General features: G+C 42.4%; 1 protein-coding gene across 3 annotated transcripts in view; it reads right to left on the reverse strand.

The window, feature by feature from the left end:
- NRG1 (neuregulin 1) overlaps nucleotides 1-19167 on the reverse strand; it is a 292420-nt gene that overhangs the window by 120340 nt on the left and 152913 nt on the right. For 2 of the 3 annotated variants that reach the window (XM_018086155.2, XM_029965406.1), the window contains exons 4-5: nucleotides 14304-14354; nucleotides 11420-11470 (exon numbers count right to left, since the gene is read on the reverse strand). The exons of the other annotated variant lie outside the window; for it this stretch is intronic. In XM_018086155.2, the coding sequence (XP_017941644.1) occupies nucleotides 11420-11470; nucleotides 14304-14354 (102 nt within the window). The remainder of the gene's footprint in view (nucleotides 1-11419; nucleotides 11471-14303; nucleotides 14355-19167) is intronic. 3 annotated transcript variants of the gene reach the window in all.

Consider the following 19167-nt stretch of genomic DNA (forward strand, 5'->3'; position numbering starts at 1 on the left):
TCAAATTAAAAGGAAAGAATCCCTCCTCTGTATACAGCCTTCCTTATTGACCATCTGCTAATGGTGCCCATGTGTGTATGAAATTCATTTGCACATTTAAATTGAAAAGCTCCATTTGCTCAGCTTGCCTATAACTGTGCTCTCTTGCTGGGGTGAATATTAGGTCTGTGATGCATGCATATTATCCAGTGAAGATATAATTGCAAATGCAATCCACATCCAATTATCTAGAGTTTTACTGCGTCTCTTCTACACATAACTCAGGCAGTAAGTACAACAACGCATATTAGCTCTCCAGGTGTGTGTTTGGCTGGAAGGATTAGTAAGATCCTGGCATCTAACTCTTGATCTTGAAAGTGTAATTGACTCATGGTGTTGCTGCCAACATGAGAAGTCACTTACACATGTGACACAGGATACAGACATGGATAAGACACCAAGGGTCCTGTGCCTCCAACAGAAAGGTGTAACTGGACAGGTTAAGGTAAACAGTCCCTAAGCCATGCCTCATTTCCTCTCCTCTACCTCCAGGAAGGCATTTCACCAGTGCACAGTCCAAATGTGCTGGCTGAACACACGTGGAGAGGATTTCAGACTTGTGTTACCTCTTGTGAAGCTTGGGATTGATCTGCTGGTCTTAGCTATCACAGCTACGTTGGCACGACTATAGTCCACTAGAAAAGATACGGAATCTGTGTTCACAGCATTCCTTCCCTGGACCTAATCTCAACCTGCTCCCTCCAAAGTGACAAATATTTAAAGGAGCCACAAGCACCTACTCCACAGATGCAGCTCTCCTAATCACCAGGAGCAGCATCTGATTCAGAGCTCATGACACCAGAGAACTGAAGCTCCAGTTCCTCATCAAGACAGATTGACAGGCATTTGAATGAGTTGCATCACTGCTCAAGGCAATTCTTCATCCTTCCTGCAACAGTAGTGTTTAAGATTCTTCTGGCCTCTCGCAGTCTCTGAGATAACTGTTATCCTACTGTCTGTCAAGTATTAGTTGCCACCATGTCAGCTAATGGGTTTTGTGTAGATCATTAAAATATTCAAGAACTATGCATAGCCTGCAGCTTGTTTTAAGCCAAATATTTCCCTAGTGGGAAATGGAAGGAAAGAGCCATTCCAGGGAAATAATGAAAGTCATACTAACAGTATAAAAAGTATAGAGCAAGATTAGACTCCAAACCTATTTCACTGTGTGTCCTGTGGAATCACTCCATGTTTGTATTGCTTTAAATAACATAAAATATTAAGGAATTCAAAACAATCAAGGTTAGTTTTGGACTTTCTTAGAATGGGAAAAAGCAGGGGAGGTGGCATTTAATCAGGTAAAAGCACCAGACATTTAAACCTACTGTTCTTTCAGAACAATAACTAAACTGCTGAACTAATGCCCCACGACACTGGACACCAGTGCTTGAGAACTTACAAGAGACTTTTAGCTGCAACTGAAAGATCATTCTCTCTCTATAAAAACACAGACATTTCAAACAAATAAAAGCACATGTGGTTAGCTCACTTCTAATTTGAGAAGACCAGAAAAAAACATTCTGCCGCTGGCAATTTATGCCACGACTGGCAGCAGTAGATCTAATGAGTAGCTTTCTACAATGTAGGTAGCACTTGCTTTCACAGCTATATATCTGTGTGCAAATTGTGTGCTACTGAAAAAACACCCTTGTAATTCTTACAAGTAATATTACAAAGGCTTATCCTTTCCTTTTAGAAACCAACCATTGCAGTAATGCTCCTCATCAAACTTGCTGACATTTTGGAAAGCTCATCTAAACACCTGTCAGACACTTGACTGTGTTATTAAGAATCATGTTTTGGATCATTGTGAATATTACCAGAAAGATATCAGTAGTAGAGTTCAGATTCCACTTTACAAACCTCAGAAAAATAATGACTGTATTCAATTCTGAAGCATTATTACCACCCCATGTATAAATGGTAAACTTTTAGATAAGCTCAGTGGCACATGGCATTTGTAAAGGCTTCAGGCTGTAAAATTGTGTCCAGTCAAATCCTTCCTCACTCAACATCAATTCTGAACATTTATAGCTCTGCAGCAAGGACCTTTTCTGCGCTGAATAAACAAAACAGACAAATGGACAAACAAATGAGCCAAATGCTCAAGGTTCAGAAAACAGTTGTCTTCTCTGTTGGCTTGGACTGGAGTGTAGTAGGTGGTGTCTCATCTCTCTGTTAAAAAGCAGTGGCTGTGGTTGCTAAACTCTGGGGGGCTGGGCTGTAATGCCAGTTGCTCTTTGCCCCACAAGTACATTGGGAAGGCTGGGGCTGAATAGACAGCCTCTGATATTCCAACATTGCTCAATAGTAAAGGGGATGGATCATGCTCTCAGTCCAAGGACAGGTGTGGCTAGGCTACATCTACATCACATAACACTTCACTGTGTCTCTGCCCTTCGTTAAAAATCATTTACACGTGTCTTCTTCCAGTTCTTAGTGTCTAAATTGAGGAAAGGCTGTGTCTTAGCCCACCCAAGTGGTGTTTTAATGGCGTTCACATGGCTTTATGATTGATTCCCTCTGATATAGTTAAAGGAACATGGGAGTGTTTGGGGATTGCAGCTTTTGTTGGGATGTTATGGGAGAATTGATTAGAGTGAAAGGAGCTGGGCTGGGAGGGTGGCACCCTTGCTGGCTCCTGGTCAGGGTCTCAATGCTCTTAATCCTTCATATTGTACTTAGGTGTCTTGAAAATTTTGGCATGACCCAAAATGACACAAGAAAACATGTTAATGATGAAATAGGCAAACACTGCTCTAGCACTCCATCTCAGTCCTCAGCCTCACTCTGCTTAGCACCCTAGGTTTAGCCTTTGTGATCATCCATCGTAAATTAGAAATGCTCCATGCTATTTTAGCTTGCAAATAGAACTGATGTAGTTTGGAAATTGGAAGGCTGTGGAAAAATTTCCTCCCATGAAAAAGCAGATCCCCATAGAACGGAAAATTTGGAATTACTTTGCCAAAGGATCTCAGATAGCTGGATACTGTGAATAATATAAACTAATAAGATCTATGAGCTGTGTATATCCATAATGAAGTTGAAATGACTAGCCTGAAGAGTGGGCAGTCAGGAAAAGAAAATCTTGTGAAGAAATCTAAGAGCCTTTTTATACATATATAGTCACTGAAAGAAAATACTGGTATCCATCAGACACGATTCATAAATGACAATTGCTCCAGGGCAGACCTTTCTTTTCAAAAAACACAGAGTGGGTGTTTTGTTGTACTTGCTATGCATTTCCATGCTACAGCAGATGCAACTCAAAGTTACTGACCAGCTGGCTACTGCAAAATATTTAGGAAGATGCAAACCTAGAAAGAAGATCACATTGTAGAAGGCTTCCCTGTAATTGCTGCAGTGACTACAGCAATTTCTTCTCCTCTCTGTACAGGAGGAGAATGTCAAGAATAGCAGAAACCATTAAGAACCTGAGGGAACATTTTGATAATGAAAGTCACAGGAGATACAACTTTCCCATTTTGCATCCAATTAGAAGAGGTTACCAAAAGGCAATTTAGAAGAGACGTGGACATGAAGGATAGGATAATAATTTCTTCCCAAGGGTTTATCTTGGCTCCCACTGCACTATTACAATACTGGTAGAATAGGAACATGAAAGAAGAGTATTGTTTTTAATTTTCCTGATAGGAACTGCTATAGTCTAAATTGAGTCTCAGCTATAGAGTACCACTGTGTTTGTGGAGAAGCTAATAAGGGGACACAGTGATGGCTCTTCAAAGCCATGCATCCCTGAAAAGGTCATATTTGTGTGTACAGTACTCTGCCTATAGCTTTTGAAATATCACTTCTGTAATGCAGCTTACATTTTCTAAGAAGTAAATAGGAATTTATCAAGGGGTTATTCTGAAGGAAATGGAAGCATTCACTTTGCAAGTTATTCTAAAAATAATGTACTTTTCTGCTCATCTTCTGTTCATTTACTGCTGTGTTACCCTCTGCTTTCATCTTCCAGAAACTGATCCAATCAAACACTGAGGCACTTCCAGTTGTTAAATACGGTACGGGCTCCCTGGATTCCTCCTCAAGAATCAAAAGAACCTTGGAGAACAGGAAGATAATTCAGAGGAATATCTTCCCTTCCTCCCTTGCTCTCTAAGAAACTCTGTTCCCTCTTCCTAGACAACAGCAACTGCCTTTGTGATTGACCAGAGCTGCCCAAATTGGAAGCTCAGCATGAAAATAAAGCATTGGACCCAGCCTCTTGACTCCTTTGTATTTCATTAATTTTGTGTTTTTGCTTTGTCACAGATGTCCGCTGCCAGACCACGAACTTGAAACAGCCTTTTATGGACCAGGGCCCTGATGTGCCACAGGGTGTTTCAATTTACAGCCAGTGCAGCCCAAGATCTCCCCTGGGAGAACGTGGACTAGAAAGCCCAGAACACTCCATCTGAGGAAGCCTGCTGTGTGTGCCTCTCTGTCAAAGGGAGCCCAACAAGTCTTCAGGCATGATGGGGTAATTCTAATATGGTAACTCAAATTCCCTTTGGGATTACTCTCTCTGTTGGAACCTTTCCCTCCAAAGCTGAAACAACAGAAACTCCACCTCCAAAAACAAGAAAGTGAGCTGTCATCATGTCTTTCTGAGAATGGAAGGGTCTTCTGAGGAGCACAAAGGAACTTGCATAGCTAATCTCTCCTGGGGTTAACACAATACAGTACCTCAGGGTAAAGTCTCTTTGGGGGTAGGTATTGTGTGGACAATGGGTGGAAGATAAGGAGATGAAGAGAATATCTGGATTATAGGGGTAGATTGGGAACTGCCTATTGTATTAAAATACAAATGCTATTCTGTACCCATGCACATGTTCATAAACACTCACTCTGAGCTCCTTGGCTCCTTCATGCTTTCGTACAAGCACTGACATTCTTGATTTCAGTGTGGATAATGACATTAAATAGATGCATGTTTCTGTCAAGGTCACATATTCTATTTTGTCCACAGATCTCTGCCCAGATGGTATGACTGCCTGTTGTGTACCTTTATTCAGCAAGAACTACCTCTGTGACTCAGAAGAGGGAAGATTTTGAGAAGGCCAATCCATTACCACAAAGTGTGTTCATAATTACTACCCAGAAAGGGTACAGCCAGGAGGGAACAGGAGTCCTTGAGCACCTGTTTTTGTCACAGTGACAGTGCCAGGGCTGTCGTCACCTGGAAGACACAGTGACCCAACCACCAAGGTCAAAACACCAACACATCCCTGTACTACAAGCTTATGTCCTCCAGTATAGCAGAGGCTATGCTGGCAAATCAGAAAGATGCTCATTTTTGTCTCAGGCGGGAGATAGTAATGTCACTTCAGCAGTGTATGAAGAAGAAGTCAGAGAGGCACAAACTAATGCTCTCTTAGAAAAGAATTTGCCATGATTTGACCATGTGGAAGGACTTCAGAGAAACCAGGCCTTACTAGCAGCCCCTTGAAGACAGATTCCCATATGACTTGTGGGGTGTCAGAAACGGAGGTCCTGACATAGCCAGGGTTCCTGAGGAAAGGTAGGGTTGGCTCTGAAATCCAGCTGAGGAAGAAATTAACACTTTTGGACAGCTACCTTGTTGTGAGAGGCTCCCCCACTCCACCAGTGAGGACACATGCAGTTTTTAAAAATACCTTTTTCCTGAAAGACAGGCAGAGTTTCTGTTAGAACTTTGGACAGAAGGAGAAGATCCACAACATGTTAAAGGCAATGAGAGATGACCTTGTGAAGTTCCTTCAGAAATGTTACAAACAACAGAAATATGTGAAGTAGATTTTGTGACTTGTATTCCATCAGAGTAGACTGCCACACGTTTCATGTTCTTTTTTATGGTGTAATCCATGACCTCAGGAAAGCAAATCTTGAAATAAACAGATCCAAACTGTTGCCTTCACACTTACATACATATACTTTATACTCATACGTGTATGCATGTTTATACATAAACTACTATTGCCTCCTCATATACAAATGCTGAGGAAAATGTTAGCCTTACAGATTTATTCTTACACAAATGTACAGATATTTGTATAATAAGCCAATGTCCTTAAAACCCTTTCACTCTGGCAGCTGTATTTAAGCTATATAAACTGTTGCACTTATTCCTTTGTGACTGATGTCAGCTTCTTCCAATTTTAGCACTGCTTATACCCATCATTGCCTTTTACCTCCCTGACCACCTTGAAGAAAAAACAGAAAGAAGAAACCCCAGCACAAAAAAGAATTTACTCTTTTCTAGTGGTGTTGTCTCAGAATTATGATGTACAAATTTCTCAATGGAGCAGCCTAATGCAGCTGAGGTTCTCAGTGACAACCCAAGTTCTCTTTCAGAGCAAGACTGGGAGATGAAGAATGCAGCTACAGAAAACCCTGGGATATCAAGTGGTTTGAAACAGAAATTTCGTGCCACGCCAGCTTTAGATTGGGAATCATACAAAAGATTGAAAGCTCTGTCTCTTTGGAAATGTTACCTATTCACATGAATTTGCCCTATCTGTGAAATTTAACTACAGGAAACAGGATTTGCCATGCCAGATCAAATCATAAATGTACTGAAATTACCACTGCATCACCCACTGTCATTCATGCCCACTGTGGAGAAGGAAACTGCAACATACTGTGGTAGGTTTTAACAACGAACTGATGTGTCTTCACTGCTGCTCTTTCGGTAGCATTTCACTGACTAGTAGCTTTAAACTTATTCTACAGTAAACAAGAACTAATTGTCTGACCCTGCCATTACTCACGCACTGTGTCCTTAGAACAAAGCAAAATGTTCTCTCCGGAGATAATTATTCAGAAAAACAAACCCACTGAAGTAGTAAAGCAAAACACACAAGCTGGCATAGGGTTTTCCTTTGACCCACTGTCCCACCAAGGCAATCAGGTATATGGCTTTCTTGAGAAAGCAGCCTTTCAATCCATGCAAGGGATGAGTTAAATGATGACAGTTGAAGGTGTCAGACTAATTTATTACAAGACCAGGAGCTGGGAGTCCTGCTGTGCTAGCATAAGTGGAACCTGAGTAATTGCCTTCACCATCTGAATTCCCTCAGCTTTGTCAACTGGTTACAGTATTCTCCTCTTACCATCCTGCCCCAGGTGACTCTACCCAGTTACTATCTCGTAAAAAATTGTGCTCTTTCACCCCAGAATAGCTGCATTTCAGAAATTGCTGAGCTGTCACCAATGCATTTAGATTTTAATACAAAACACAGATTCAGGTTTGTATGATTCTGAAAATTTAAAGAGGTCTTCTGTCAATTATAACATAAATAAATACAGGGGAAGAGGTTTGGGCTCACATTAGGAGATGAAAGAAAGCAGAATTTAGCAGAAACTTAACTTGCTTGTTAAGATTTTAGGACACAGATTATTTACTGGCCAGGTTGCTTGCTTCATATGTGCAAAAATGTTCCCATTAAAAATATTCTGTAAACCAATGACCCTCACATCATGTCGTATAAAAGGTTTTATTGTTCGGCATGGAACACTTTTATCAAAGCAGTTCAGTACTGTACTTGAGAAAATGTGACAGGCAAAAAGTCTTTCTGTGCTTCCTTTCTGTGTGCTGTACCTGGTCTCCATTTAATATACAGGTTGGAATCTGTTATTGCACGATGAGAAGATGAAGTGTTAGGAAAGTGCCTTGCTGTGCCAGGCTTGGAGCTTGTAAGTTAATAACTCCGGAAAGAAGAGATGATCAGTTCAAACTGGCACATTTTTTATCCAACTAATCCTTCTTTTTAAAATTTCTGTGCAGGTTTTAGAGGCCAGCATGAGAGTCTGTAGGTAAATTAGTCTGAAGTAATCTGAAGTTGGACAGATGACAAGCACTGGATCTTTCTCTCCAGCCAAAAGCTCAACAAACTTGCTCTGTACTCCTCTGAAAAGAGAAGCCACAGCCAAGGTGGGATCAGCCTTCTACCTGTTCTTTATCCATATTCTTGCCTCCAGCTGGCCATCATATCAACCTGCTAGATGATGGACAGGAGGGTGCACGCTGCAGAGAATATGCTCCGAGCACATCCAGTGCCACGGCTGCTGGCTCACCATCTTGCACAAGCAAACAAATGTGAACTGAGAATCCTGATATAAGACAATCAGATCTGAAACATGAATACGTGCAGAGCCCTGGCTGTTCGCTGGAGGAACTACCTCCACAGACATTTTAGGGAGCAGCCCTTAGTGCGCAGCACAAACCAGCATGACGGTAATGTTGCAAGGTGCAACTAGGCAAACACTTCCATCTGTGATGAAGAGTCTGACACACACTCCCACAGGCTCTGTCTCTGTGCAACCACCTCTTCATTTTCTACTGTGAACAGTGCCCAGCTTTTGACCCAGCTTAGCCCTCAGAGCACAGGTTTCCAAACTGCTGTTGTCCATAGAACCAGTAAACCAAGTTGTGGAATCACTCTTGGTCTCTACATCCGTACTGTGCTGCTGGTGGTTCCCACACAACAGGAATTGTAGTTATTGCAGGCAGCCCATATCCCACCACTTCCCTTCTCCTCTCTTGCACCATACAAATCTTCCTGTACAATACCTCCACCAGAAGGCTGTGTGCAGTGCTGATGATTTTAACCTAGGAAAGCTGATTGCCTCTTAATTTCTTTCCATGTATCTTGTAACTTACAAACAAGAATGCAAGTTTTGGGACCAACTTTCTAAAGAAAAGGAAAGCTGCCATATGTATGCTATCGGGGTGAGAAGCCAAGATTCCTTTAACAAGTCCCAGGAGAGCAAAAAAGACCACCACAATTTTGTTCTCTAGCCTTGAATATATAGTTGACTGAACCAATAAACCCAAGGCATTAGGGTGAAGTTTCAGATTTACTTTTTCCACTGCAACTCCTCAGCAGAAGAAAGTCATAGGGTCATAAGGCACCTGTTTCAGATCACTGCAGTCCTAGGAAACAAGGGATGGAAAAACCTCTTCCATCCCCAAATATTTCTGATGAGCTTAAGAGTGGCCTCTGCAGTCCTTTGCAGTGAGAGCACACAGGGCTACAACTGCTGTTGTTTCGTTCACTTCATTGAGCAGGAAAAAGCGTATCACAGAGAGCTTCATCATGAAGGAAAATGAAAGTTGTAACTTAAGGCATGTAGCAATAAGACAAGGGGGAATGGCTTTACACTGAGAGAGACTAGGTTTAGACTAATATTGAGAAGAAATTCTTTACTGTGAGGGTGGTGAGGCACTACCACAGGTTGCCCAAGTAAGTTGTGAATGCCCCATCCCTGAGAGTTGTTCAAGGAAAAGTTGGATGGAGCTTTGAGCAACCTGGTGTAGCGTGAAGTGTCCCTGCTCATGGCAAAGGGGTTGGAACCAGGTGATCCTTAAGGTCCCTTCTGACCCAAACCATTCTATGATTCTATGGTTACACAGAAGAAAATAAATATATATGAAAAAATCCTAGGGCTGGAGTAGAAGAGAAAGTGGGAAGTATTTCTACCTGCGAGGGGTAGCAGTAGCAATCAGTGCCACTAAGTCTCACACTATGAAACAGGACACAAAAGCATGAATTTTCTTCCTCCTCCCTTGGATTACTGACCCTTCAACCAGATCACCAGTCCTTTATGTGAAACTCAGAATGCGTCATAGGCTTTCCTTTCTCCTTTATTTAAGAATGGAGGTCCACGCTCTCAAAATGATCTGGATTTTGAGGAGTGTAGGTATATGTGCACATAAAAGGGTAGGGACCTTCAGTTTTGTAAGACACTCCACAGCTGATGTCTCAGAGATGGGAATTTAAAAACTTTCAGATCTCTGAATATCTGTCTGTCACTGGAACTCCCAAAAAAGCAAAGCATGACACATGTCTGCTCTCTCATGAAAGCCCTGGGGAAGAGAGCCTACTGAATCACTCTGCTGTTCCCAGGTCTTTCCCAGTGTCTGGCCAACAGTGACAGTGCTGGCATGTTCTCTGAACATCTGCTATTGTCTGAGAAGTGGAAGGAAACAGTTTATTTTATCTCCTGTGGCTGTTACAAGATTGACAGTGACAAGTGTGAAATGGACATGTCCCACTGAAATTCAGAAAAGAAAAGCCCTAAGGAACTTTAGAGTAAGTACAGGGACTCAATTCCCTCATTACTCTGTGGAGAGATATTCACATCTGTTAGCAATAAACATTGGCTCCCTCCTGCTTTTCCTAACCAGAATAGGCAGCAATATCCAATTTTGCCCTCTCTCTTACATTACTTATTTTAGTGACTTGATAAGTACTAATCCCGCTACACATCAATGCTAATGAGAACAGAATGGAGAGAAATTACTGTTTTAAATTGCTCCAGGAATTATTCCTTCCTACCCTGCTGTTAAGCATCAAAGGGAAAAGGAGGCCAAAACTAGCTCTTCTCACCTTGCTGGCAGAAAGTTTTTTGAATAAGCTATCAAATTTCTGTAATTTAACACACACTTAAAACTAATCAGCCTAATAACTGTGAAGAAAATCCACAAAAATCCAGAGATATGGCTTTGACCATTCCTCCTGGTCCTGTTACAGTAGCTATTAAATGTGAGTTAAAGGCATTAATGTACAGTTTGCTATAAAGTACACACCATATTCTATAGCATCACTGAAACTGTAAGGATATTTTGGACCATTGGTCTATCTCACCGGCCATCCTATTCCTAGCAGCCAGGGAAAGGTTAATACCCTACCTCCCACAACCCTGCTACCTCACACTGTGTGAAGTGACCTTCCTGACTGCTCAAAACCAGCCTGGGTATATGGTAGATTTGCCTCTACTAAAGATCTGGAAGGCTCTTCTTGATGGTTCTCAAGGGTGAAAATGTATAGGATGATGGCTGTAATGCATGATTCCTTGGGAAGAATCACTACAGAGGAAGAAAAGAGACGCTTTCCTCACTGGTGCCCCTGTGTGCTCCTGAGATAAGCAGAGACACAACCTCTCTTTCCCAGGCAGGGGAACCATTTCTGTTTCTCTGTCTCAGCTGAGGGAAGACACACACAAAGATGTCTTCACTTTCAGGACAAAGAGCCCAAGGTACTGTGACATGCATGGAGGCAAAGGAAACTGTTTGAAGACATATATTGTCAGGGAAGGGAATTCCAGGTAGGAAACACTTGTGAAGTTTCCTCCTCCTTTGCCCTACCCAAATGTACATTTTGGCCTTTCTGAAGGAAGGTGTTTAGGTCTCAGTACACAAAGGAGAATACGTCTCTGAGAGTTTTAATAATACAAAAAAATAACAGTTGCCCCTGTAGTGCAGAAATCCCACCCAGTCACTCCTGATCTCTCAACACAGGTTTAGATAGAAGCACATTTTTGTTGCTGAGCTAGTAAATGAGAACTGTATTTGAGGTCTTGCCAGCAATAATTTAAACAACTTGTATATACTTACAGGAGGAAGTGTTTGTTCCTTCTGTTGAAGACAGTATCCTAGGTATGGGTTCTGTAAGAAGTAACAATAAAGTTGTAAGAGTACAGCCATAGCTACAGTATTCTATTGGAGGAGCCCAAGCATCTTCTCCCAGTAGAGCTTTCTTTTTTCTTTTTTTTTTTTTTTTCCCTTAGTAGTCAAAAACCCAACAAAGCAGAGAAAAAAAAATGAGATAGCTTGAGAAAGCAAAGAACTTCAAAGTTGGTTCAGCATGTCCTAGGCACACTGTGAATAATCAATTACAGCAAAAATGCTCCATAGTCCTGGGAGGGAAGGCCAGGAGAAAACTGGCAAAGAGAGAGTAAAATTTTCAGCTGTTTGTGACAGCAACAGAGGAAAGTGGAAAGCAGTAGGTCTTGAAGCTCCACATGCTGACCCAGAAAGCACTAACTTGTTATCTTCTTCTCACATAACTTCAAATGAACATTCAGGCATTCAGATCTATCACAACTATGGTTAAGGACCTCTGTGGCTTGAAAGAGAGGAGGATCCACGAGTGTCACCACCTCTGCAGAGAGCTGTAGATGGAAGGGAGAGCGGCACACATTCCAGACCAAAATGGGAGACAGCACCAGCCCCAAAGTGGTTACAAAGAAAGGAAAAACGAGCATTCTCAAGATGGTAAATAATCTTGTAGGACAGTTGAAGGAAACAGACCTCAACACAAATCACACAAAGGAAGCACTCAGAAAAGTTTACAGAAGAAGCAAGTAGCCTAAAGCTAGGTCTGAACCTCATGAACTGTAGGAACCTGAATCATGCAGCAAATCAGAGCCATGCACTTGGGTGGCTTCATGGGCTTTCACTGTCTAGCAAGTTATATGGTGTCATGCATGAATAAAGAATTTAAGATTAGGCTTGAGAAGTACTATGAATCAGAAGTAAGGATTTGAAGAGAGAGCACTTTGCCTAAGGTGACAATGTGACATGCCAGCGTGGTGAGGGGAAGAAGGAAGTACAGGTGGCTAACAGCCAGCTTGTGGATCCTAGGGAGCAGGTCAGGCATACTGCATGCTCTGAAGTGAAACCTTGAATTTGTCATGCCATGCAGAGAAGAGGAATGTGTTGCCTGATCAAGTCTGGTTTTAGGCAGGGTAAAACCCCTCTTAGAAACTAAGACTGAAGCAATACTTCAAGAGACCTAGCTCCTGGCAATTTAAACACCAGCATTTCACAACAGTCTATCTTCAATTAAAGAAGAAACAAACCAATAACTTATTTTCACTTGCAAGAACTAGAAAGAAAAGGATCAGCAGTGCCCCAAACCCCAGACATTATTAGTTAGCAGGAAACTCATGTAGTAGTAAAGAAAGCTGGCATGATCTGGACCCAGGGCTGGGAGAGAACAGCAGGAAAAACAGCACCTGTCTGGGTTTGGGAGTAAGCAGGTGCAGCCACATATTGAAGACCTACTCAGAGGTCCACAAGAAGACCTCAATAAGCCACCAGTGAACATACTGCTTTTTCCTCTCCTTCAGGACAACTTGGCATGAAATCTGCCAGTGCAGCTACTCATCAGGAATGCAGCCAGCCTTTTGATCATCCCAGCTTCCTCCCCTCCAGCGGCACAACAGCAGTAAAGAGGAGAACAGTACTTAACAGCAGGCACTGGAAGGGGCATAAGCAGGGAAAGAGACCACTCAAGAACAAGAACTTTAGTTCATGGGAAAGAAGGTAGCAAAGTGCAGAGACTGCATTCTTGCTGCACAAGGCAGAAGACAAGGCAAGCCCAGCGGAGTCAGTGACCAGCGTGTCACCTTTTTTGAACAAAAATGGTTCCAATGGTTACAAGACACTTGCTATTAGCTATGTGATCTCATACATATCCAGTGAAGCACCAGTGACAGGTCCCACTGAGAACATGAAAGAATATGGGCACATCCAATGTCTCTTCTGTCAGGTAGCAGTGCCAAAATTTCAGAAGTAGGTCGCCACACACGCAGATGCATCAAAGGAAAGGCTGCAGGCATGCTAAATGCAAAATCTGGCAATCACACTGTTTTCCTTGATCTAGCCTACAAACACTGTCATTTCACACTCAAACCTGTCTCTGCCAGACATAGCTTTCCCAAAAAAGCTAGCAGGACCTCAGCCTCTTTGCCAAGGAGGGTATAAGCGCATCTTGTAAATCCTTGGGCTGCTCAACTTACACTCGTCTATCTGCAGCTTCCTCAGCCAAACTCAGTGGTAGAGACAACTGCTTGTACTGTGGCCATGTATAAAGTAACTACCAGTTAAAACAATGAAAGTGGTTTCTCACTGGGGTCAGTTCTGAGATTAACTCTGGAGATACGCAATCCATAACTGCAGGTAGGATGCTGAAAGCAGATTCCACCAGCCTGAAAGGAAACCACCTGTAGTAGGCTCCTAGCGTGTCAAGGCAGCTTCAAAAGTTGTTAAACTACCTTCAGTGAGTTACCTGTCTACATTCACAGACCCTGCAGAGCTGTCAGGAATTGTACGAAGAGCCTTGAGGAACAGAGCAGTCTAGGCAACAGACTTTCTTGAGGACACATCCATATCTCTGTACAGTCCGCAAATTCACATGTGGCTGCTAGGATTTGCAGGAGCAGCAAGTGCTTTTTTGAAATACAATTCCTAACAACTGTAGGCCAAGTTATCTTCCTCAAAACAGCCCCAGGATATTAAAAAGTGTGATTTACCCTTCTTCATTCATATCTCAGTCCCTGAAGCAGCTCGAATACGCAAGGCGATACACAGACACTGAGCTGCTGAATGTAGACGAATTGTTCTCTACTATGAAGGAGCTGTTTCGGAGCTGCAGAAGCAGTTTCAAGAAGAAATGAAGAGAAAGAGACAGAAAGACTTCGTTAATTCAACTTACGTGAAGAAGTTTTTGTCCCTTCTGTTGATACTGGTATCTTGCTGGTGCTCTCTGGAAAAGACAAGAGGCAACAAGAAGTTATAATGTGGTGTCAGAGGATCCTCTAACAGCATTCAGCTCCAAGAATGGACAAGGTAAAGAAGAAAAAGTTGTCCGAAGAGGCAAGTTTAAATCCTGCTTCAGTGGGCAGAGGCTTCCATCAGACACCCGCTTGCAAGTTTTCTTTTGAGGAAAAAAACAAAAAATGGTAGTGCCTACTAGTAGAACTGAAGAAAAAAATGCCAGTTTCTTCTGAAAGAAGCCAGTTGTTCAATCTCTCCTTTTCCTCTGGGAATAACTGATCAGTGGCAACAGGAGAAATCACGCAGATGGCTCTGTTTCTGGAAGTCGTCAGTGTGAGTATTCACTCCTTATGCTTCTAGGCAGTTAAATTTTGCAAAGACATGTTCCTGTTCATATCACTTGAAATGCTGGTGAGTACAATAAAGTCACTTGACACTTCAGAGAAATCTTCTAAGTCACACATGCAAACCTTGTTCCTCATGGACTGCTGGGCCTCTGTGATGGAAATGAAACTGTTGCTTTGCTGAAGAGATTAGAAAAGTTGCTTTTCCATACTGGTCCTCTACATATCTCCATACGCTATTGCCAGTTACATACTGGCGTGGACTCCTCGCACACACTTGTTGAACCGGCTGATGGCTAAGTGGGATGATACTGCCATGCTAATTTCCTAATGCAAAATGCAGATGGGAGAAAGCAGAATGTAGAAAGCCTTTGTTTAGGCTTCACAAACTTGTACAGAGACCTTGCTCCAATGACAGCATCAATTTGTGAGTGCTCTGCTGTCCCCACAAGCCGCAACTGTGTGCAATTTCTTAGGTGTGAACAAATCGCTCTTCAGTTGTATTCACCAATAATCTTGAACTTCTCCAAGTTCTCAAAAAACATTTCAGACTTTTAGTGGTGCAGCTCAATGCAGCTGCACAAGTTTCAACTGTGCAGCTGGAGAAACGTCCTGAATGCCAAGAAAAAAGCCTTGCCCTGAATCCTCCAGGCACACCAAGAATCCTCTGGTAGGTCAAACAAATAGAAGAGAAAGAGCCTCATAAGAGATTTAGGAAAAGGAAACTCAGGAATGTTTTTACTTTGTTTTGTGGATCTGGATTCCAGTTCTGTTCACTGTCTCCAGAGTTCACAGAAACTTGACCAGAGACAAAGCTCAGTCCAACTCTTTTCCCTTCAACATTCCTCTCATTAAATGTTAATGCTGATCCTGTATTTCAGTTTCTTACATGTTAGCTCTTCTTTTTTTTTGTACTTCTTTTTCCAAATTTGGTCCAGTTTTCTTTGGCAAATCTATTGTTTACCTGGTCAGTACGTCCCAGTTTCATCTCACTAATGTGAGAGAATGTGTTATGCAGCACTTCCTTGACAGCCAGTGATGTGTGGCATGTAAGTGAGTACTGTAAGTAAAATTTTTGAGGTCAAAACCTTTGCATTAGGTCTTGGAAAGCAGTGGCCTGTAGCCAGGCAGCTTTCAGGACCGTTTTCTGGGTACAGAGGCAGTTTGCTGTTGTGCAGCTGGGTTGTCTGAGCAATTAACCTCTCTTAGTCACAACAGGAGACAGGAACAGGTCTGACAGCTGTGTAGCCCAGCATCTGGCACAACTGGAGCAAATTTTTCCTTCACCATTAAAGAAACCATGTTCCACTTATTGCCTGTGCTGAGCTTGATGAAGCATTTCTTACTGGCACCTCCCCAGCCCAGCTGCGTCAGTATGAACGCTGACGGGAAGCTTCCCTGCAAGTGGAAAATACAGCCAGAGCCTCCTACACCTGAAACGTGCTGAGAAATACATTTGGAAAACATGTGGCAAAGTCACACATTACCAAGTCCCGCCAGTAACATTCATGTTAGTAACATTAACAGTGGATGCTAAGGTTTGGCAGATGCAACATTTGTGTGTATTGCTTACTGGAGACAGTACACCACAGCAGTAAGAAAGGCATTTTACACTACCTGAGAAGGCTAGCACACAGCCTTCTGAACAAGCTGGCACAAGCTATCTGAACACAAGAAGCAGAGAAAAAAAGAGGCTTCTCATAGGAGGCTGTCAGTGCTTGCCTGAGATGAAAGAGCTGGAAGCATTTTTCAGTCCTGATACTTTTGCTGCCGAACTCTGCCAGGGTGTGGAGACGGCAGTCTGCAGCCCTGTCTTCCTCATCATGTTTAACTCCCCATGAGGAGCAGCTACCTCAGAGGCTACATCCAGTTCTGTCCCCTGGCACTTCCAGGAACACTTAGTCTTGGTGGAGTGCTGTTTCCTGAAACTGGATATGTTTGTGCTGGGGGTTTCTTTTGTAAAAATATTGAAGGATAGATGAGAGATCCTTGTTTGGGGATGCTTTAAAGGACAGGTCCCTGCAGCCTCTCAGTCCTATTTCCTTAGTACTCTGGCCAGCAGTATCTCCTGGTTTGTGTCTGACATAATGAGGAAGCAAGAACTCTTTCCACCCCCACAGGACTCACAGCAATGCCACCACCTTGCTGGCCTTGATATCTTGATCCATCCTTCGAGATAGGGAGCTTTGGGCTGCTGAGAGGAGACAACTCAGTTCCTGGGCAGGAGATCTTCTCAGAGAAGACCTTTTCTCTAGGGATAACCAAATATTTAACAGCCCTATAGCTGCTGTTCTGAACAAGCCTGTTCAAGCTTGCAAGTCCTGTGCAAGCCCTCATGGCCCTTTTTTTACCCCCAGTTAGTTATCAAAGGCCTAGTGCAAAAAGCCTGCTCGAGCAAACTGAAGGGATCTGGTTGATCTTGTAGGTTTTAATTCAGGCCTCGAAGGTGGTGGCTCTGGGCACCCTGAGAGGGACAACAACCTGGGCTCTGTGGGGGATTCAAACACTGTGAACACCACAGTTAGTTAGAGCTGCAAAAAAGCTTTCTGTCACCCTGAGGTGTACTTTGTGACAGTGATACAAGTTTTAAGCCTTTTGCATTGGTTGTGCTATTCAGGTGACACCACCTGAATTATACAAAGATTGACACAAGCTAGTGCACACCTTGAGGAAAGGGGAGCATTTGAGGCTCTGTATTTGGTCTACAGATGGCAGAGTGGGGAGCAGGTGTGTAGAAGGTCAGTAAGACCATAGTCCGAGGCCTCAGAGGCATCCAGGTATGTGTGGTCAAAGACACAGAGAGATCCAATAGCCAAACTAACTTTTTGTTTCTTAAAACTACCATACTTTTTGCCTTTTTCCTCGAAGAAACTACTGACCTGAATTAGACTAAAAGAACACTGCTCTCAATCCTAATAGGTCAAACTGCAAGGAAAGGCTTAAGAGAATTGCTATACCAAACTGAGTGATGGCCACACTTCTTTCTATATGAAGGACCAAATCAGTGACATTGGCCCAGGCATGCTGATTTGCACCAGTTGAGAATCTGACCCATTATAGCCAGTTCAAAACAACCTATGGTCCCAACTCACCTGTAACTGCACTAGAGAGAAGAGATACCCTGATCCCCTGCTTAAATCAAGTCTTGGAAAGAAGAGGGGCCTTTTCTTGCATTTGAAGTATTTCACAGTTGGTCGCATGGTTTGTGGGTGCTAGACACTGAATGTTGTTTTTAGTTCACTTACTTCTCAGCCATCTTCTTCAGACTAAGCTACTGGCTATCTTCAGAAGACGAAGACCAAATTAAAATTTAATGAATGCTGAATATCATGTCCTTATTGATTACTGTACAACTCAGAGCTGTTACTACTACTGCAAGTCCTATGGATGCAACCAGAAGCTTGCACAGGCCAGTGACGTTGTAGCTAATGAATTTCCCAAGGCTTACCTCTGCTGACATTGGGGTGCATGAGCAGATCACCTGAGTATTTCTTGTACTCATCAATTCAGGTAAAGTTGTCCCAGCCACCCCCCGCTGATAAGTCAAATTACATCAATTCACTTTGCACAGACAATACCCTGCACACAACCCAGAAGTTATCCACCACCGTAGGCTTCTAACCTCACAAGTATTTCTGCATGAATCCACCCTTTTGCATCCTGAGACATGTTGCACAGCAAACAGCCTCAGAGAGGTAAAAAAAAAAAATCAGGCCAACAGGTTTTAATGGAAAACACACCACATTCAGCTAGAGCATGCTCGACACTTTAGAAAAGAAGATCACTGTGCTAGTTGCCTAAAATAAGGGGGTTTGTGAGAAAGTTTTAAAACATGAAATTGAAAGCTTTGGTTGTGGTGTGAAATATTCTGTCAGTGTCATCTATTAAGCATAGTCTTATGTTCATGAGAAAGTACATGAAAAATTCACAATGAGAATTTTGCCTGGATAAGGTAACAAATTAGGATGCAAAAGAGAAAAAAAACAACCAGTTGCTATTGCATTAGCAAACCTGTGCACTATGTATACACCGCCAGGAGAACTTCATGCCTCTATTCTGACTCAATTACAATCTTTCTTAGGGATGTATACGTGCACATGAGTGAACAAAAATAAGAAGGCAGCTCATATCCTGTGGGCAAGTTATACTCATAATAAATTTAAAAGAGAACAGAATAGCTCCCATCGCTTGCTATTAAGACTGGTTAAAATTGTGTTTATCTAGCTATTTTTATATTTGTTGCATTTTTAACCCACACATATGGCTCTATAGAAAAGGTTTTACGTTTCTTTCAGTAAAATTGCGAAAATTTAAAAGTCTGTGAAGGTTAATAGAGTTTGTGTGGGGCGTGTATGCTTATGTGTAGCAAAAGCTTGCATAAGAGTAAATTTGGCTGTTTTAAATAACAGCAATGTTTATAATAACAGTAACAAGAAGAAGGACAGTATTACTGTTTCA

Source organism: Manacus vitellinus, unplaced genomic scaffold, assembly GCF_001715985.3.
Source record: "Manacus vitellinus isolate BGI_N305 unplaced genomic scaffold, ASM171598v3 scaffold_9_pilon, whole genome shotgun sequence".
Lineage (NCBI taxonomy): Eukaryota > Metazoa > Chordata > Aves > Passeriformes > Pipridae > Manacus > Manacus vitellinus.